The sequence below is a fragment of the Falco naumanni genome, chromosome 12 (assembly GCF_017639655.2).
Source record: "Falco naumanni isolate bFalNau1 chromosome 12, bFalNau1.pat, whole genome shotgun sequence".
NCBI lineage: Eukaryota > Metazoa > Chordata > Aves > Falconiformes > Falconidae > Falco > Falco naumanni.
In genome coordinates, this window is record NC_054065.1 from 4,269,635 (window position 1) to 4,291,239 (window position 21,605).

General features: G+C 49.7%; 1 protein-coding gene across 3 annotated transcripts in view; it reads right to left on the reverse strand.

Annotated features, from left to right (window-relative positions):
* The window catches only part of BCL11A (BAF chromatin remodeling complex subunit BCL11A), a 69,310-nt gene that overhangs the window by 8,056 nt on the left and 39,649 nt on the right, over positions 1–21,605 (reverse strand). For 2 of the 3 annotated variants that reach the window (XM_040612057.1, XM_040612056.1), the window contains exon 3: positions 1–1,869. This exon is cut by the window's left edge. In XM_040612057.1, the coding sequence (XP_040467991.1) occupies positions 1–1,869 (1,869 nt within the window). The remainder of the gene's footprint in view (positions 1,870–21,605) is intronic. The other variant, XM_040612058.1, reaches the window with a different exon arrangement.

Sequence of the window (21,605 nt, forward strand, 5' to 3'; positions counted from 1 at the left end):
TTTTCATGTGCCGGGTGAGCTTGCTACTCTGGGCGCAGGCGTAGTTGCAAAGCTCACACTTATACGGCCTCTCGCCCGTGTGGCTCCGTCTGTGGACGGTGAGATTACTACAGTTCTTGAAGACCTTCCCACAGTACTCACAAGTGTCGCTGCGTCTGCCCTCTTTTGAGCTGGGCCTGCCAGGGCCCGGGCCACTAATATGGGGCGTGCTCCCTCCGCTTCCCGTGCCGCTGCGGCCTGAGATCCCTCCGTCCAGCTCGCCCGGCGGCGTGGAGAAGCGCAGGCTGCCATTCTCCGAGGAGTGCTCGGAGGAGGAGGCGAAGGGCGATTGTCGGGAGTCGCCGAAGCTGAGGAAGGGGTCCTTCAGCTGCCGGGAGGCGGCGTAGCCCGCCAGCCACTGGGAGTAAACGTTCTCGGTGTTGGGCATGGCGGCGGCCGGCAGGTCGAACTCCTTCTCCAGCTTGATGCGTTTGGAGAAGGGGCTCAGGGAGCTGGGGCTACCCAGCAGCAGCTTTTTGGACAGGCCTCCCGAGGCGGACTCCCCCGGGGAGCAGCCCCGGCCGTTGACAGCCCCCTCGTCGATGCGGTCAGACTCGCCGGCCACCGAGTCTTCGTCGCAAGTGTCCCTGTGCACCTCGGGCTCGGGGAGGTGGCCCCGCTTGTGTTTCTCCCCCAGGACCTGGTGGAAGGCCTCGCTGAAGTGCTGCATGGAGCTCAAGACCATGCCCTGCATGACGTCCGGCATCGACCGGCTCTCCTCGCCAGCCCGCGAGTTGTTCTCGTGGTGGCGGGCCGCCTCCAGGCTCATCCCGAAGCCGTAGTCCGGCCGGTCACTCTCGTTCAAGTCCTCCTCCTCTTCTTCCTCCTCCTCCTCCTCCTCCTCCTCCTCTTCCTCCTCTTCCTCATCCCCGTTCTCGGGGATCATGTTGGGGTCGTTCTCGCTCTTGAACTTGGCCACCACGGACTTGAGAGCGCTGCTGGCGCTGCCCACCAGGTCGCTGGTGCCTGGCTCAGGGGAGCTGGCGGTGGAGAGCCCGTCATCCGACTTCACCGTCATGGGGGAGGACTTGTGCATGTGGGTCTTCATGTGGCGCTTCAGCTTGCTGGCCTGCGTGCAGGCGTGGTCACAGAGGTTGCACTTGTAGGGCTTCTCCCCGGTGTGGCTCCGGCGGTGGACCACCAAGTTGCTCTGAAACTTGAAGGTCTTCCCGCAGAACTCGCAGGACTTGGACTTCATGGGCGGCTGGGAGGGAGGAGGAGCGGACTGCAGAGGAGGAAGGGGCGGTGTGGCCAGGAACGGGGGCTTGCTGCCGGGCTGGAAGGGCTGCAGCAACCTTTGCATAGGGCTGGGCCGGCTCGGGGACAAGGGTGGGCTGGAGGTGTTGCCGGCCAGCTCCCGCAGCCTCCGGGAGAAATCCATAGCGGGGGGCTCCATCGCCATGGGGTTCAGTCGCAGCACCCTGTCAAAGGCACTAGGGTGATGGGTGGCCAGAGCCATTTCTTCCGCACCCAGGCGCTCAATGCGATGCGGATCCAAATGGTGCCTCGGGGGAGGGCTAAAGAGGGGCGGCGTGGGTGGGAAACGCCCTTCTCCCAGCCCCGACGCCTCCCTCGAGACCGAGCCGGGTATTCTGAGCAGGTTAAAAGGGTTATTGTCTGCAATGTGAATCCCGTGGAGAGGTGGCTGGGAAGGGCACTCTGCACCTAGTCCTGTTGGGATACCAACCCGTGGCGTCAGGGGGCTGCCGTGCTCGCTTTCTAAGTAGATCCGTAAGCCGTGCGTGTTCTGTGCGTGCTGCAAGAGGAACCAGGCGCTGTTGAAAGGCTGTTTACAAGTCGTACACGTGTAGCTGCTGGGCTCATCTTTACCTGCAAAATAACACAACAAGCAGCGTCAATCTCCGGCCGTCCGCCGGCGGGCGAGAGCTCGCCTCCCCGCCCAAGCTCCTCTCCTCCAGGAGGCTCAGCTGGGAGCTGGGGAAGGGACGGCCCAGCTCGGCTGCAGGCAGGGGACAGGGGACGGGAGGAGGCGAGGGGCGCGACGGGGAGCTCCAAACCCACCCGAAGCACGCCCGCCTCCTCCCACCGTCCCCAGCCCTGGGTTCAAAAGCGAACCCTGGCAGGTAACCGCAGCAAAAAAGATGCTAAAAAAAAAAAAAAAGAGATGTTAAAGTCAGTCGATGCCAGCTACAACTCCACAGACTTTTTGCTGCAAGAGGCTGCTAATATTTGGACTGGGGAGTAGATACATAGATAGATAGATAAATGCAAAATAAATACATCCCCTTCTGAAAAGCACTCCAGGAAAGCATGTACATCGGATCAAAGGAGCAACCCAAAGCATCACAACAGCTAGCAAGCTCATCACCAGATTATTAGCCTACTCCTTATTTTGAGAGACTAACAACGTGCACAAAATCAGGCAGTTATCTCCTGCTCCTTAGCTGAGATTTGGCTCTGGGGCAATAGAAAGAAAAAAAAAAGGGAGAGAAAAAAAAAGAAAAGGAGAAAGAGAAAAAAAAGATTAAATGAAACGGCACATGGGACAGGGAGAGGGGAAGGCAGGGAGAGCAGCAGCTCCGCCAGAAAAAGAGCTGGAAGGTGGCCAGGAGGCCTGGCCGAGCGCCCTGCCGGAGCCACATTATTTCTCTTGCACTGAAAAGAAGCTGAGGACGGTAAATGCCACTTTGGCAAGTAGCAAGCTAACTCTATTTCATGATAATTTATTTTTGGAGATAACACGGACATTATAAAAGAGCAACCAACTAATAAATAACTAAACAAAAAGCCGGCTAATAATGACAGTCGAAAGCAGCCCCTTCTAATATATGGCAAAACAAGGGGGATGGATAACTTTTTGAGGGCTGCCCACGAGAAAAGAGTGGCGCGAGATATGGCAAAGGTGAGTGCGCTTTTATCCATCACTGCAATTTTGAGAATAATTCTCTTCCACCCCCATATGGATGTTTTTTGCTAAATGCTGATAAACTGAAACCTAAGCTACAAGGAGAATAAAAATTCATTTCCAGCCCTGCCCAGCAGTTCTCACAGAGTTTCTGTTTAGTGATATTTAAAAAAATAAACATGATCTTGAGGTTTGCTGAGGAATAAACCAGGAGCCCTCCAAGGGGATCAGTGCCTGGGGTGATACCTGCCTGCGCCACGCACTCCTGCCCTGACCCAACATTTACATTACAAGGTATCTGCTCCATAGGCACCACTCCTGGGTAAACATCTTTCCATGCTGCACTGCGAGTTGCCCCCATTAGGTTTCCCCTATTTGCCTGATATGAAGAAAAGGGAAAGAAAAAACAAATGAGGCAGATTTGGAAAGAAAACGTCGCTTCATCTGTACCCGTCTTGTTTCCCACCTCACTGGGAGGAGGGGAGGAAAAGCTTCGCACAGGCGTTTTCCTTCTCGGGCGAGCCGAAGGATGATGCGGGGATACCAGAGGCAGGCAGGCAGCCCGAAGCGCTGGCTGTAGTGCCCCGCCGCAGCACTCCTCCCTGCCTCCCGGCTCTGTGGTTATTCTACGTTTGGCCCGAGAAGCTGAATCGGGCAAGTAAAACAAGACTCTATCATCTACAGCAGGCATTTAACACTTTAATCACTTTAAAAGCCCTTGGAATAATATTTAACATTTCATCCTGAAGCCGGCATCGGAATAAAATGCGCTGCAGTGTTTAGGATGTGCCAGGCATGCGAGCGCAGATAAACACTTAAATCTGCTGAAATTAGAGGGAAATTCAATTGGACTTGCACATTCCTATGCTCATTTATGAGCTCGGAAAAAAATCTTAAATGGGAAAATTTCATCTTGCTTCACCGTAATGAAGTGCAAGTTTTTAACACCACGGTAGGAGCTAACAATGTAACGCTACCTCGCCTCTCTACCTTATAGATCAGGTCAGAGAAAATAGCATTTTATCTTATAATGAGGATACAACATCGAGCGTTCGCTACCACATTTTAGTATTCCCATCAACTAGATATTCTAGATCATAAGGGCAGCTCGTGTAATCATAATGTCAATGAGAAGGGCTGTTACAACTGAGACTAAAGATTACATGGAAAAAGCTGCTTTGAAACTGGTAATTATTACCAGTCCACTAATAGCAAATGATGCATTACAGTTTCACCGTATAATCTGTATTTCACTCAGCTCCTGCCAGTACAGCCTTATTATATTACAGCTCTCACAAATTCTAAATTCCTAAACTACAGTCATCAATAAACGTGTTACTTGCCATAATTTGCGAAATTACTTTGTTCATAACATCTTCGACTGTTATAAAGACCGGAATTGATTTCCTGCATGGCAAAATTAGGGCTACATTGATTTAGTGGAGTGTAAAATGTAATATTATTCTTCATTTGCTTGCCTGAAAAACAAGTTTTCAATTCACCATCCACGTTTGGTAATCAAGATAATAATTTAAATTTAAAATCATGTTTATGTACAAAACTTCCCTAAACAACCCACCATTTCCAAGGGAGCAATGTAAAACCAGGCAATAAAATAAAGCAGCGAAACAGTTAAAATCCACCAGCCATTTGCCTCCACCCCCTGCTTTGAAGAGAAGCGATTTCTAATTTGTCTATTAGTGCTTGATTAATTATGAAGGCTATTGACTGACCATATCACCACCTAGAGATACGTTCCAGTCTGATGCAGCCTTGCCAAACTGCAAGAATTACGGCACTAACCCACGTGTTGCCGGCCAACAGCGAGACAGGTCTTTAGCCCGCTACAGCAACCCCTGCTTTTTGGAAGGGTACTCGCCTTTCCTTCCTCCTGTCCCACCACCATCGCCACCATCGTGTTTGGGTCCCCCAAAAGCCAGCCAGGACTGTAGGAGCCGAAGGCTGTTGATCCGTTGATGTCTCCTAGCTATGGGCCACCCTCTGCGTCCACACGGCCTTCCCAGCTAAAACATCTGGGCAAGACCACGGGCAAGCAAGGAAAGCACAGCAGGGAGGTGCAGTAGCTGGTGCTGGTCAAGGACGGAGCTGAAGAAGGTCCCACAGGGCTCTTCACGCCTCATTGTCCACCGGGGCAATGTGATAGGATGCGTTATCCAAAGCAGCACTGCAATGCCATCGGGCCTTCGGGCTGATTTCCAGGAGGCTAACAGGAATCCCCTAGATCGAGATGAGAAGCGGGTCACCGTTGAACCAGCCCTCCTCAGGCACTGACAGCGGGGCTGGAGCTCACATCCCGAGCTGCTTCACACTGAGGAATTTAAGGCCGAACGGGAGCATCAGCTCTCGCTCTCTGACCCTTCCTGCAGTATGTGTCGCTCACTTGTCCCACGCCATGACCAACACAATGTCTTTGGGTAAAACACAATCTCCTCCAGCCCTGCAAACTGTCTTTAGGGCAAAGCATGAAATCCCAGTGCAAACCATTCAAACCAGCGCAGAAGACACAAGAGAGCACCCACTGCTTGCCACCGCAGACAGTTCCCCCAAGTAGCCACAATCACAGACAGGTAACTGGGGTCCACCTGAATTTCTCTGGTTCTAATCTCTACGTGTTCTCTTTTTCTCTTGAGGGTTTGGGGTTTTTTTCTGGTTGATACACTGGAAAGCCCTTTGGTATGCAATGTGCCCCCACACACACACACCCAAGTGTACTTGGGCACCCAGAAATCAAGGCACACTTCAAAATGTAGTTATTTTTCCATCCTGAAGTCACCCCTCCAACCTCTCCCACTACTCAAGGACCAGCCTAGCCCTTCTCACCCCGGCATCAGGCTGGGAAAGAGTTGGTTTCCCTCTAAGCCTCCCACAGAGCTGCTGCCTTCTGGGTACCACACCCCAGCTCTGTAAGCACGGCCCGGATTCCGCTCTTCTAGCCAAGGACCGCGGCAAGCTGCAGCCAACCGTGCTCTCAACACACCCTGCTTGTCGGTCTGTCCAGACACCCCATAAACCCAGCCCTGTTGCTCTTCAGCCGTCCACCCACCTTTGCTTTATCCACAACACTGATCAACCGCAACTGCGTATTCATTTCTAAATCACCGACAAAGTGCAACCCACCGCTGCGGCTCCCAGCAGCCCCCGCTGACCTCTCCCATCCACCAACACTTCCCCAGCTAAGCCCCCACGTTCCCGAACCCGTCAGCAGGCTGGGAATTGCCCGTGCTAGTGATACCGCCCGGTGCTCGGTGTTCCTATACACAACGCCACACAGTGCCGCACGCAGCGCCTTGCTGAGTCTATTCCATCTACATTTATCAACCAAAGCTGTCATCTGGAAGAATGAAATCAGGTTTATTTGACAAAAATCTATATTCCATAAATTTAAGTTGAGTGGCATGAATTATATTTCTGTCCTTTAATTCTTTATCAATTGAATCTTATATTGGCTTTTCATTATTTTGCCCAGAAGAGATAGGCAAAGTGTTGCCAACTCTCCCACAGTTACCCTGACCAGCTCCTGACGGCATTTCCCCAGTCCACAAGCTTCATTAAAAACCAGCATCATGTGTCAACTCTTCAGGGATTCTTGGGTGCAAGCTGTCAGGGCCTTTTCATTTAAAAATATTTTATCTCCATTGGACCTTCTACAAAATCCTCCCTGGCTACTAATGAGCTACAAAAAACATCACCCACCTATGATACAGAAACATAACACTGCTGCTTTCCAGGCCTACAGCAGAAATATTTATTAAAAATTTCTACCTCACTCCTTCCATCCATCACTACCAGGGTGTCTCTTTTCCCCAGGAAGAACTCTCCCTGAGAAACTCTCCTCTTCTCCCCATCAGTGTCACACATGAGTCTTCCTCGGCACCTTCAGCTCCCCTGACTGGTTCTCTACCCACCATGGTTTCTCACTGTGATTAATTGCTATCTATTTTCCATTTTTTTAATTGTCACATATTGATTTTTTTAATATCTAATTGCTGTTCTCATCTCACCACTGAAGCGGGTGAAGTGGGTTTTGGATTTGGGCCAAAGTTGCCCTCTCCTTCCTGGACAGCTCATCAACTCTTTACAAATAGCTTCCAATTGCCATTCACATTTTCGCGTGTACGTTTTTCCTCCCAGTCAATTATACTGCTCATTTTCTTCATATTTGGGAAATTACCCCTTTAGGAAAATGACATGGGGATACCACGTACCAAATACAAACGTGGGGCCAGTATGAAACCTGACTGGTCTCACCCAGCAAAGTCTCACCTACCGTCACGTATTTACTCCTTTTCTACACCTCGGCCAGCAAAGGACTAGTGACAGGGCACAGCATTTCACTACAGCACAAATGTTTAGTGTTTCTCAAGTTACTGGCTCCTGCCTTAAAAAAAAAGCAGCAGAACAGCTCTTGCCTGCCATGCCCCCAAAAGAAGTGATTTAACCAGTGACACAGGAGTGACAGATTTAGCTTCTGATCCGAAAAATGTTAGCAAATGAGTGGGATGGATATTGGCATTTGAGTGCCTTTAAGGGCAGTTGGCACAATTACTCAGTAAAATATGAAGAGATGGCTGCTTTCAGCATTAAAGGGCTTTTTTCATATTTAAAAAAAAAAAAAAAAAAAAAAAAAAAAAAGCTGGCTCTTCTGTACTGCGCTCACAGATAACACCCAGTGCACTGAAAGGCAGAATATAGCTGGCTCTGAGCAAGACCCACAGCCACGTCCACAGCCACCAGCAGCAAAGCCAGACAAGATGCTGGGGAGAAGACCAGCTGGGAGGAGAAGCTGTCAGCTAGATGCCACTGCTGGGAGGGAAAAAAAAATAATTCTGGAGCGAGGCATGCAAGTTCAGGCATTGCCAAGTGAGTAATGGAATAATCTGCACGAGTGTGCCAATGTGCTTTGGAAGAGCTTGCTTCATTTCTCAAAAGTCAGGGCTGGATCCAGGAAAGCTGCTCACCGGACACACCGGCACTTTACAGAAGTGCTGAAACACCACATGCAGCATCCTCTCGGTGTCCCTACCCGAAACAGGCAGCCCCGCAGTAGCACAGGACGGTGTCGGGGAAGGACCACCACATTAAGGAGCGAGATATTCGTGTAACATGTATTATACTACAGGGCATGGCCGTGGCTGCACACAAACACGCAGTATTAGAGACACCCCACTTTTCCTGGTGCTTTCACAAACTGAACGGCGGCGTAAGCCAACGGTGCTCTCAAGGATTACATTCACAGCTGCACATTTACGCCCCTGGAGAAAGCCCTGGGCAGAGATCTCCGAGCAGACCAGGATCTAGCCCTCACTGCCTGGATGGTCCAGCCCTTGTTCCCAGCAGCATCTCGCCACAAGCCAGCATCACCAGCCCTGGTGGCTTAGCTCCTGTGTTCTCCTGCACCTTCCCCAAAACACCCCAAAAGCCAAGGTGTCTTTACTGGGCTACTGCACCTACAGGGCACGTACACACCTTTTGCTATCAAACTGCAGAGAACAAGTTAAAAGTGGCCTGAACACCTGCAACCCGCGGTGCTACTCTCTCCTCTGCTTGCCACCAATTATCAGAGGAACACCCTGAGCCAAACCCAAGAACTTCTTTATTCTGCTCTAATGTCAACTGACTGCTTGATTTTTGGACTGATAAATTTGGAGTTGTTATGGTATTTAAAGGGGGGAAGAAAAAAATTGAATTAATTGTTACCACTTGTACTTGATTCAGTTCTTCTCCATCTGGCTTGTCAAATAACTCTTTTTTCCCCCCCTCTCTCTCTCTTTCTCCCTCAGAAATCCATACTGTTGAAATTCCTTTCAACTGAAAACTAGAGAAGTGAAACAGTTGGGACACGGGAAGCATCACAGGGCCGGGAGATCAGTGGGTCCACTCCACGCCTGCAGCAGCCCACTTCTCCCTTGGTGAGAAATAGCTGCTTTGTCGTGACTCACCTTTTCCTGGTAGTCAGCAGCATCAGTTTAGATGGGGAACTGTAACTGTCCAAACACACTTTTTCCTTCTTGCACTAGTTCTTCCTCCTGATTCTCTAGATTGCATAAGGCACGTTATTAACCTGGTCCGTCATTAACCAACTATAAGTAGCTGTTAGCACTGTTAGCATCAGCATTGTCGCTGTTGTTGTCATAATAATTACAATAATAATAAATAACAGCAGTAGCTGCATTTATGTACAACAGGGTACTTTCTCTCTAATCTTTTCTCTTTATGATTGGATGAACTGGATTCAGAAACACTAAAAGGACAACGTCCCCAAAACTCTTTAGGAAACGACACAGCATTGCTTGTGAAATGAGAAGCACCACTGCTGTTGTGCGTTTGAAAAATAAAATTCTGCAGATCAAGTCCACATTGTTTATGAATAGGCCTGATGGTGGGTCCTGGGACCAGCTTAGTTGTGAAAATGCCAAAAATCTAGAAGATGTTTTGCTTTGTGGGACCTTCACACCCCCATCTGCCATCTTTACCAGCCTTTCCTTATCTATGGCTTATTGATAAAAGACTTACTGATAGACCTGAAAATAATTATTTTTCCCTCAAAGTCAAACTCCCTGAAATCATTTTAATAAAAGTGGCAGAAAGTTTCCTAAATCGAGTATCAATAATGCTATTTTTTCATTACACCCCCTCTTAAAAGCCCTTATTTTAAAGAAGAACGGGGCCAAAATGCTAACACCACGATCCAAACTTCAAACAGAAACCCGAGCAAAAGCAACAATAAAAATAAAGCTACAGCTGGCATTACCTTGCCATTCAAATATTTAGACTGGTGTTAGGAACTTCAGGAATTCACCTTTTTCTCCCAAAGCCAAGTTTTCATTGGGTTTTGCAGCACTGCTCAGGTTTCCACAGAACAGTTTTTTGGGCCCGAGGAAAGAGTGAGTGGGATGCGATGGAAAGAGGGAGGCCAGTTTCTCCCTGCAGAAGAGCAAAGGTGCAGCATCCTCGCGGGGGACACAGGCGAGAGCGGGAGGAGCTCCATCCACAGCCCGGCGGCCAGGCTCCTCAGGACCCTGAGCAGTATCTGGCCCTTGCAGAAGTGCAGCTTCATGGAAGACCATTTTGGTTGCAGCCTCAACGTATTTTCTGTATTTGCTTATTCTTCTAGGCAGAACCAAACCCGTAACACCTAGATTTTCCCCACAGAAGAATATTTCATTAACAACAAGCAATAAAATGGATGGGAGGCGTGGGGTGCTGGGGTCCCATCGGAGCATGCCAGCACTGCCAGGCATACCGGCCTGACCACAATGTCTGTCACCATTTTCAAGGCAATTATGATTTGGCCACCAGGAAAACCTGCTTCGAGCTCCAACTTGGCAAGTAAGGTATCAGGCTACGACTGATTTTGTGCTTTTTGAAAACTTAAGGGGGGTGGAAATCTGTTGCGTCTTAATTAGCAAGGAACAGAAGAAACCTGCCATCAGAAAATAGTGCTGTGCTTGAAATCTGGCTTTGAATGAAGTTTTAAAAAGAAAGCCCTCAAGCAAAGAAGACCTGATCACGCACATGTATGCACCCTACACACTAACACTACAGGGATGGAGAAAGGGATGGAGAAATAGAGGCGATGCAGACTGCAGCATCACATGGGTAGCAGCTCCACTAGCTTCAAACACCAGTGGTGGGACCTAAAGGGCAAACTACATGGTGTTGTCAGCCCCAGAGGAGGAACTCCTCGCTGATACCATCTCATTTCTCCAAAAATACCATTAGCAAAGTAACCACGTCCCAGGCACACAGGCTTCCCCACCCACCTCTCCTGGACCGCCTCTCCTGGCTGCAGGCACAGGGTTTGTAACTCAAGGGACTCAAACATGAGTGGCATCGCTGGGATGACACCTGCTAAATCAGCTCCTCTGGACCTGCCTGGCACCAGGTATGTCCCCTGCTGGAAGGTCCACCTGGGCTCTGACCCAGCAAAGACCAAGCCTCATCTAAGCACCGCCCCGTAAAGAGCATCAAAGCCCTTTCCAAAGCCCAACCTGACAATCCAGCAAACGACACCTTGCCCTAATGGTCTGTCATTATGTGTTTACCCAGTGGCTGCTGGGGACAATCAAGTCAACAATTCACTTCTAAAATGCAGTGTTGCAATTACACAGCTACAGAGAGCTTCCAAAACATTTTATTCGTTCTCATACGCCTATGTGATTAATTATTTCCTTTTCTACAGTTTTCTTCCTTGCTGGTGGCATCTGAAGAAAAGGCAGAGTACGCTTCAAAAGGTTTCTTGCAAAGGAGAGAAAGGAGATGCCCTAGCATGACATCTCAGGTCAGCCCTGCCAGCGTGGGGCGACACGCAGCATGAAACCCCCGAGCCCTGGCAGAGGCTGCCGATGGGGTGCTTATCCCAGTTTATATCGCAGCTTCGGCCTTGCAGCCGGTACCCAGCATGGGCGAGTGTGCATCATGGATGCTGCTCTGCAATGCGCTATACACAAGCAGATCTCTTACATACAGAGAGAATCTCAGACCCAACGCCAGGCTGCTGCTTTCCTGAGAAGGGCTCACCAGCTAATGCTTGGTGACCCGATTAGCACCGTGGGACCTCGCTGGAGGACACAGCAGCTCTACCGCACAAGGCACTCCTGGAGAGACTGAGGCACGCTGGTGTTTTGAAACGGCTGGGAGCCCTCTTCCAGGGAGAAATGGGGGCCAGCACCTTCCCACTGCGGTTCACCACCAAGCACATAGCTGCCAGAGCATGGCCAGGCTGTCAAGTCTCCTTATCACCTGTGGGTTTGCTTTATTTTTGCTGCATTTCAAATATTAGCATCTCTGTTTGACGTGCCTGGCTCCGTAAAGCACATACACTTAAAGCATCGTCTTGCAGAGATGTGGTGGTCCCTACAAGTCCCTGTTGGCCCCTTTCACCAGCCAGGCACTGCCAAGGTCCCTTCTCCATCCTACAGCATCCCTGCTCCCACACATGCTGGGCATGGTTTTAGTGGAGCCAAAAAGCCCCAGTCCTCAGCCAAGTGATGGGCTTGGGGACACTTTCCTCAAGAGCCTTATTCCACCTTTTCCTTCCCAAAATTGACCCTCTTCAGTCTCTCCTCCTTCCCAGCCTTCCCCTTTGGCTTGCTTTCCTCTTGCTTTCAAATTAATGATATTTAGCTAGCAGCAAACCATCCTGACAAAGTGGGTCAGGGGAACTGCAGGTCCCCCCAAGCGACACCTCCATCTGCAAATCATCTGCCAGGAAGGCAAAGGTTTATTCTGTCCCTGAACAAGTTCAATGTCACCACAGAGTTGCAAGCACAGCAAGTGCTGAACCAGATCCTACGACGTTTAGTTTCATAACTTGCGCAAGCGAGTATTAGTAGAATCGATAATATATGTATTTTCCCCTCCCTGCTTTGCAAATAGGACCAAAAGGTGTCGTAAAGTTGTCCAGTCTCCTCCAGTTTTATCCTGTCTCCTCTCCATCGCTGAGATATCCTTGAAGTTGAAAATGATATAATACTCCGAATATCTGGAGTTTGGAGGATGGAAGACTTGCAAGAATTGCTACAGCTTTATTGCGTTCTCGGGGCACCGAGAGTATTTACCATACATACATCAAGTCAAGGAATGCAAAAAGGGCATACAAAAATTTGGCGCTTCGAGCTCAGGAGTTTAAATTCCCAGGAAGGCAGATAAAAGAGTGATTTTCTTATTTATAGATTTGCAGATGAAATCCAACAAAACCAGTCATCCCCCCCCACCCCCCCAAAAAAAAAACACCCAAAAGAAACCAAAAAAAAAAAGAAAAAAAAACACCAACTCCCTCCTTTTTGTCAGTAAGGTTGATTCAATTTCCAGGCTTGCAAGGTCTCCTCTCGCCGAGTATTACCCGACCCCAATAACACGCACTGTTCCAAGGTTAAGATCTGTTTCCTTACAATAATGCAGAAAGCTGTTGTTTCAGTCGCCGCTGCAGAATTCAGCTTTGAAGGACAGGTTAGTACCACACTACATTTAACTGGATTCAGTTCATCTGATTATACAGTGCCTTGCTTTCTGGAATATGTAATCATCTCTTTCTGATGACATTTTAAATATCCAACTAGACAAATAATTGCAGCAATAATTGATAGCTGAGTCAAGCTGGAAGATTATTGATTGGCACAGTACCCGCTGAAACAAATGTTCATCTTTCAAACATTACAGTGAGGATGCTTAAATCTAACTTTTGCTGATAAATGATAAAAATTTGATTTACTGATAAAACCACCGGAATAGAATATGCACTTTGGGTTTTGATTACCTTGTGAAATTTTTCGAAGAAAAATTAGGTAGCGGGATTTATATTCTATTTCATGTGAATAATTGCCAAGATATGGATAAGCCACTGAACATAAACACACACGGAGAAGTCTTAAAGAGTTGATGATTAACTCTTTACCTTCCTGAATGGAATTTTTCTGTTCCTAATCACTGCTTACATGGGATTTTATCCTACAGCCTTCCCAGGGATGCCCCGCATGGGTCTCATTACCGGCGACAGGAGTTACACGTTGGGAAAGATCCCCCCCCCCCCCCCCCCCATCATTTTCCCAGCACCTCAAAAGCCCTCAGTTTAAATGTGCATATTCTTACTCCGCTGTGAATGCAGCCAAAATGAGGGTTTGGTCTCATCTGCAATGGTGTAAATCAGGAGCACCAGCGCTCAAATCTGCAGCACTGCATAAAAGCAGCAGGAGGGAGGTCAAGATCAGGTGCATTCACAAACTGCATTCGCTGTCTTAAAGGGAGGAGGTTTTAAAGCTGAAATAGAACCACTTTTCAGCTCCTATTACACAGGGGCCTGTTTAAACGTGGGTTTCCTTCTAATTATGAAATTCCGGACCCCGCAGCACTGCCTATATGTCAGGGGGAGAGAAAGGGGGAATTTCTGAAACTTACTGATTAGAAAGCAGAGCGAGCGGCCGCGGGAGAGGATTGCATGTGGGGAAAGGCAAGCGATGAGCTGCCTAGTTAGGGCAGAGGAGCCGTCGCAAAGCAGAAGCCTGAAATTAAGGAAAAGCACCAGAATATTTGAGCAGGGAACAAAGAGCATAAATTCCAGAGTAAGAGATGAAAAAAGCACTGAAACGTTTTGAAACGGAGCCATTAGGAGCTGATTGAGTCTCAGAGCTACTGTTAAAAATCAGCCGCTTGTTAGATGCAGCGATCAGCCGAGCCCTGACACTTAAGGCGTATGAGGGGGCTTGTCGAGCGGCTTCGCTCTAATTTAGAGATCCTCAGTTAATTAGAAAGCCCTCAGATTTTCTGCAAATGCGGGTCGCTATCGACAGCTCATGCTTTTGATGCTTTCTGGGTGACAGTTGCCGGACTGACCTTCCTGGTGCTGGCACAGCTGCCCAGACCCTTACCGTGTCAGGGAATTCAATCACCACCACCAGCGCCGGTGGGAAGCTACAAGTAAGGTTACTCCACTCCTACACGCCATTTCCTCCTCTGAAATGATCCCTCATGAAATCTGCATTTGCTTAATGCTATAAATAGCTCCAGCTTTGAATTAGTAGTAGTATTATTTTTTTCCCCTGCCGAATGGATGTCACAGCCAGCCCAGGACTCCGGAGAGTTTATCGACAGCAGCGCCAGCAGAGCTTGGGAGAAGTGCTTTGCGGTGGACGACCTGCTCACACTGAACCCACAGCCGTGATGGTGGGACAGAAACGTCCCTTTGAGATGCTCGTTTCCCCAATACCTATGGCAGGCAGCAGTGGCTGCAGGGAACAGAGTCCCTGGCCAGGGGATGGCACTGCCCAAGCTCCCATGGGCACCCAGCACGTACATCCCACGGGGATGCCTTTCCCAGCTGCGAGCAAGGTCTGGTGATGCTCTCCGAGCAGAAACCACTGATAATATGTAATACAGGGCAAATACTGACACCGGTGAGCATCAAAAAAAAAGAGGCTTGTTTGGAAATGCAAGGAAATGAGTGGAAGTTACAGTGACAACCCAAAGGCAAGATGACAGACCTGCAGTCACACAGGGAGTTGGCGGCAGACACTAGAAAATTAACTCTCAGGAACAGTCTAGCATTGGCAGGGAAATGAATGAGATGATCTAAGAGATATTTTCCACCTCTAATAGGATTTGATGATGATTTTGCATAGGCTTTTGTGCTAGCCTGGCTTTTGATAAAGGCATGGTGTCTCTTTTCAACCCACATGCAAGGGAGAGATTAATAAGTTGCAAACTCGGCCCACCTCAGCTATAAATGGTTCCTGTGCCTATAGGGGGAAAAAAGCCAAGCTATGACTGAAAAAAAAAAAAAAAAAACCCACAGTGAACTGAGTGCAGTTAGTGCTTTTACACCCCAATCTTCAGTTATTAAGAGATTTAGAAAGGAGAGAAAAATTCTCCTCCAGCATCCAAAAAAGCATCAATTTAGTAGCCAGACAGGGTAGCAATGCACAGACTGTGGCCGGGTTAGGAGCCAGACCAAGACCCTTCCAAGGAGAGCCCCACTGGGGGCTGTGGGATGCAACAGGAGATGAGAATGGCAGACGGGGGCAGAGCCACTGGCAGGTGAGGATGGCCCTCATTTGGGAAGACCTGGTGTGGAGACTTTTGCCCGCTCAGGGCCTCGGACTGGCGGAGGATAAGACCAGAGGACTAGTCTCAGAGGATGGATTAAGATAGCACTGATGGTAGAGAAGAAAATGGAAACAAGAGTCATTTTTAAGCGTACAAAACAGATTGCAGAGAATCCCATCTTTTAGCAAGATAAGCATTTTCCTACAGGAAAATGCAATTAGATGTTGTAACTGCTAGCACTTAGATACCAGTAACAGACAGCGATAAAAAAACCCTAAGCCCACCTGATTAAGTGAATAATCTTCTGCACAGACTACATGGTCATATCATGATACCCTTTCTTGGGACAAATGCTCCCTTACTCCACGGGTTGTTCCGCTGTTATTTTTCAGCAGGAAGATTTGGGGATGCAGGCCCTGCTTTTTAGCATCACTAAGACTAAACTCTGAGCCTTGCTGTTGCCTCACCCTTGCGCTGGGCCAGATGAAGGTGGCTGCCATTCAGAAGAGAGCCACTCTCAGGCTCTTCATCCATGAATCTTCCTTTTCTGGCTCTTCACCCACTTACTTTGACGATACATCGGATAAGGGGGCTGGGACCTCCATCATTCACCTGCTTACGCTAGCCAAAGTCAGCCTACATATGCTGCTGTACATGCTGGTGCACAGGAGGACACAGGGCACACTGTGACCTGCCAGCAGCACCTCTACATCCACGCAGCCAGGACAACACACCAGGCAGCCACGGGCTGGTCCCTGCCGGCGTCGCTTCCCTTGCTGCCAACATACAGTCTCCCACGGGGCAGCTCTGCTTTTTGGGAAAACCAGACCACGGGGCCAAAGATGGGCAACCAGATACATCCCCGCATGCCTGACCACAGCCTTCTGTTTGCAGCAAGTGTGTCAGGTTCAGGGCTGCCGTTATTTGCACTGCAGCCAGGTCTGGCAGCCGCCACAGGGGACCAGAGCCCCTCAGAGCACGGCCCTGCACCCAGAGATAACGAAACGACAGTTCCTGCCCCCAGAGCTGGCAATTATCTTCGTCGCTATTATAACCTGACAAGAGGGGCTGCCAGTTTAAATAGGCCACTGCTTCGACGCCAACGCTTCCCACTCCTCGGGCTTAGGAGTGCTGAATATTTCAGCAGGTAAACGGCAGAAGTCACAGTCCTCCCATTTGTTGCCACATCTCCTAGCACTTCTGAAAAACCACAGCGGTGCATTCACGGTTGGAGTAAAAGAAATTGGCTTCACGTCATGTTTTAGCGATAATACAGTAAGAGAGCAATAACGTTAAAAACAATTAACACCAAGATGCTGCAATTAATCGCACCTTAAGTCCGAGGAGCTCAGTCGGCATGCTTTGCAAACGGCCGTTAATGCCACAAAGGCTGTACAGGGAGTGGAAGCGCTGCCTGCGGTCCCACAGAGGCATTTTCCAGCCGCTTACCTCCAGGTCTGCAATTTCTCAGGGATGGGAGCACGTCCAACAAGCACCGGCGAGCACATGGCTCATACCTTCCACCTCCAGCACCTCCAACAGCCTGCCTGTGCCTGACCCCCCACGTTCCCCAAAAAGGGTGCTGGATGCTGTGGTGATGGGCAGCAGCTCCGTAGAAGATGTAAAAGTCCTTGAGTCATCACTTTACCTGAAGGTGTTATCAGAAAACACCCTGTCTGGGGGCAGGCTGGGAGATGGCCGTATATAAGGCAGGTCTGAAATTGCCATCAGCTTCACCTCGATCTTTTTCCGATGTCCTTGGCCATCCAGTTAAGATCTGACAGCATTTAAAGATGACAGTGCTTGAGGTAATGGGACAATGCCGTAACAGGATTACAGGAAATGTGAAAGAAAGGACATACGTACGTAATGTCATTTAGGTAATGTCATCTATGAACAGGTTTTGCTGCGATTTTTGCTGACAAAGAAGTCAGTCTCACTTATACAATTCCTTGTAAACTCTGTTATTGCCACAAATTAGTTGACTTCTTCCTGAAAGCTTTTTAGACACGTCATTGCAAATATTTTTTCCAATTTTCTTGGTAATCTGAGGTAGGGTATCCTTGGGGGGGGGGGGGGAAGCGACACAAACCAGCACGAGGCAGCGAGCGGGGCGAGGCAGCGGGATCGAAGGACTCCCCGCCTGCCCTCCCAACCTAGCTGCAGCACCCGGACTTTGTAAGATCCTCCCAATTAATTTCCACCCAGCTATTTCCCCGCGTCCTTTTTCCATCAGTATTCCCTTTCAGTCCCACCGCAGCTGCCCCCAAAACAGCTTCCTCAGTGTGCCCCACCAGGAGTGCTGCATGCGTGCCAAGCAACTGACCGCAAACAAAAGCTTGTTTGACCAACGCTTGTTCCGAAACAAAACCCTGGCTGGAGAAGGAAATCCCGCAAAGGAGGGGGGATTGATGCTAGGACAATTCGGAAGGCGAGCCCAGGCGTGCTCACCCCCAGGGACTGGCATTCTCGCCAGACAATGGTGTCTGGCCTCCCCATTCACTGCCCGCCTTGCACTCCCCCCTCAAAAAAAATCCCCCTAAAAGCCATGTTTACTATGTAGTCTGATAAGCGGGGGAGATGCCATTAAATTGAGCCCACAACCATCTCGCATGCTGCCCGCAGCATCTCAGGGACAGAGGATGGACAATAGAAGAAGTTTCTAAAGGACTTGACAAAGGGTTTCTGGAGCTAAACTTATTGCTAGGAAATACTGGGATGAGTTGATTCCGTCTACGTTGAGTAGTTAAAATTAACAGCTGAGGGGGTGGCTGTGAGGTCCCCACTTGCTACCCTTTCTTGGGGAATGTTTACTCCTTCTGAGCAAAATGTTTTTTTCAAACTCCTCATCCTCGCCTTAGATGACTCCTTCCACTTAGCCTGGCAAAAGCAGCTGTTACAACAAAACCAAGCCTTTGCCCCCCCACATCTGCCTGCCATTGGCATGTGAAGTTACCGATTAAAGGAAACACCCTCCCTGGGCATGCAGCCCCCTCCCTTGATAAGTACGGTTGGAAACCACAGGAGTTGCACAGGCCAGCTCACATGCTGCACGCCAGCCTGACCATCTTATCCGTTAATAAACAGACGTTCAGGTCTTCGTCACATTGAGCAACATTGACATCTGCCCGTTTAGGCAACGCGCTGGGCAGCAGCTGGGTTTGCAGCCGGGTGGCCGGCGGGGTTTGCTGTAGGATCCCTGCAGGCTTTCCTGGGGGCAGGGTCCCACCGTCTGTCCCCTCGGGTTTGTGTTAATGATGGAAGGTGCTTGTAATAAACAAAGCTATGTTAAAATTCCTCACAAAGTTATGACATTCAGCCCTTGAACGGCACGTCCTAGACCAGCCATCACCGAGCTGTCCCCAGGAGTGTGCCTCACCACCCACTACGCCAGGTAGAGACGGAGAAACCAGCTGAAGCAGCTCCAGCCCTTCCCCCTGCACCCACACGGCGGTCACCATCTAAGGAGAAGAAAAGCTTTTGCTGTGATTAAAGGCAATTTTCTAAAGCGCATTTCCCATTTCAGTGCCAAGGCCGCTCACAGTGTTTAACACATACACGTACATTTGCAAGCATGTACACATATTCCTACCCCGCAGATGCACCTGCGCAGGTGTGCGATAAGGTATCTGTGAGATACAAGTACACAGGGCCAAGCCACAAAACTGAGATGTAGATTTGGGTAGTGTTCAGAGTGCCAATGCGACAGCCCCGATCCCGGGGCAAGCTGCCAGTCCCCTGCTTTCAGAGCAGGATGTGCCCCTCTGGACACTGCCCACCTGCCAGTTTTGCTGCTGTCTGAGCTTCCAGCTCTGCAGAGATCCCACCACCACCCAGCTTCCCCAGGGCTGAGAGACAGCCTTGGAGGATGCTGAAGTGGAAGCCGAGGTGTAGGACCTGTACCCTTGCAGCAGTTCCCGCAGCACCTGCAGCTCCCTGCCCACTTCAGCAGGACGCATGGGTGACCAGCATGAGACCCGTGCAGGCTGCAACCAGCTGCAGTGCTGCAATCACAGCCCCTGCGCACGCGCCCTGTGCTACACAACCCCACGTTTTTAAGCAGTTCTAAGCAGTTGTGCACCTACTTCCCCATCTTCTCTAAAGTCAGGCTTTGAAAAGCCCTCCAGACTGGTGTGTCCCTACAGTCACCATCTGGCACTCAAGATGAGGATGTCCTGCACCACTGCGCCCACCCAGAGAGGGACAGAGTTACTGCTACTACAGGAAACAGCAAGGGGGACAGATGACTACTTCAAAACCTGCCCGCCCCAGCTACGCTGCCTGTGAGACACCCAACAACCCTGATCCACAGAGCTACACTATACATGGAGCAATACACTACACAGACCTTTTCTTTTTCTTTTTGTGAAATTAATAATGCCATCTGAAACTTGCCCTTAGCACTTACTGTTTCCATCTGCCTCCTCTGAAGCTGGGACGCTGCAGTCGTGGAGCACATCCCTGCTGGAAGCTAAGAGAGAGGCTGCCAGGGAAACACGTGCAGACCCTCCTGAGCCAATTAGCCATTTCTGAGTGTAGCCCCACTACTTCCAGAAAACCAGCCCTAACCATTCCTGCCCCAGCAAAGCCTCTCTGAGCACAACGCTGCCCCCCAATAGCTTGAACAACTCTGCACAGAGGGAGGGGAGCGACCCCATCCCATCCACTGCAGCTACACACAGCAGGAATTCACATCTCATGGCCAAGTGAGACGATTTTGACAAAACGTGTGTAGGTGAAATTTCAGGAATGGAGTTATTCCTGTTAGAACATGGTCAGAAAAACAGGGTGCATGCCCTCGTTATCTGGCTAACCACATTGCTGTGCTGTGCCTGGTCTGGCCAGCTGGGCGAGCAGGGATGCTGCAGTGCTGGGTGCTGCAGGGGTAGGGCCAACACAGCAGTCCCAGCGAATCAACCAGCCACCACGGAAAACCTGGCTTTAGTCCCTACCGGGAGCATCAGGAGGCGATTTCTCCCTCCCTGACACACTCGACCCTTTCCTTGTATCTGGCACATGTGTCCAAGCCAGTGCGTTTGCAGCAGCAGAGGGGAGCGCTGCAGCTGGGGATGTGGATGAAACAGCCTTGTGGCTCTGCTCTCGCTATACAGCAGCGGGTCCCAGGTGATGGGCTGCCACAGAGGACAGACGCTGCTCGCTGCTACCTAACATAAAAGGCTGCTGGAGCACTGGCTGCTGAACCTGACATCTCAGACGCTGCTCCAGGAGGCCAGAGCCAAGGCAAACACAACTCATTTATAAATTATATATCACGTGGGTTTTCTTGTTGTTTTTGTTGTTGTTGTTTTTTTTTTAAATTTAAATACTATTAGGCAGAAATTCTGCAGCAATTTGCTTTGTTTCTTTGATCATGGGATTGCTACTCTTCTTTCCCTGGGGAAAAACATGCCCTAAAAACAAACAAATGCTGCACTGGAAGTAACAAGCCCACTCTTTTGAAACCTCTGGAGATACACTCACAGCTGTTGGAAGATACAAGTTCACCCCTAAAAACCAAAATCATCCTGAACTGTGATGCTGAAAGACACCAGGAGGCCCGCAGCAGCCCCAGACTCCGGTTTCACATCCTTACAAGCATTTTCCAAATTCCTAATCTAACAAATAAGCGTGCAACAGGACACACAACCACCATCAGCATGTGAAAACATGGGGCTTTCTCTGCCAGGGCTGGGGCAGCGACTGATGTGCTTCAACCCCGCTCCGGGACAGCACTTCTTCCCTGTTGGGGCTTTCAATCCATTCAGATAACTGCTGGAAGCCTCCAGCCTTCCCTACCACTGACTCCAACTCTTGTTGCTTTTGTAGGGCTGGAACGGTCCCCTTGGCCTCCTGGCAGCAAGCGGTGTGAACCCTGCCTGCACATATTTGATCTCAAGTGGGACTGACGTCCCTTTTTCAAGGTTCATCCTAGAGTGCCAGTTGGATCCCATTATCCATGGCTCCAAGAAAGCTTTAAGAAAACCGCAGCTGCAGTGTGAATGGCCATCAAGCCATACAAGTCGGCAACGCTGGGCTACCTACCTATGCAAATATTTGGACTAACTTCCAGCAGAAAAGGCACAAGATGACTTCTCTTCTACACCTACTCCAAATCCATTTACATCTGGCTCTGCACTCC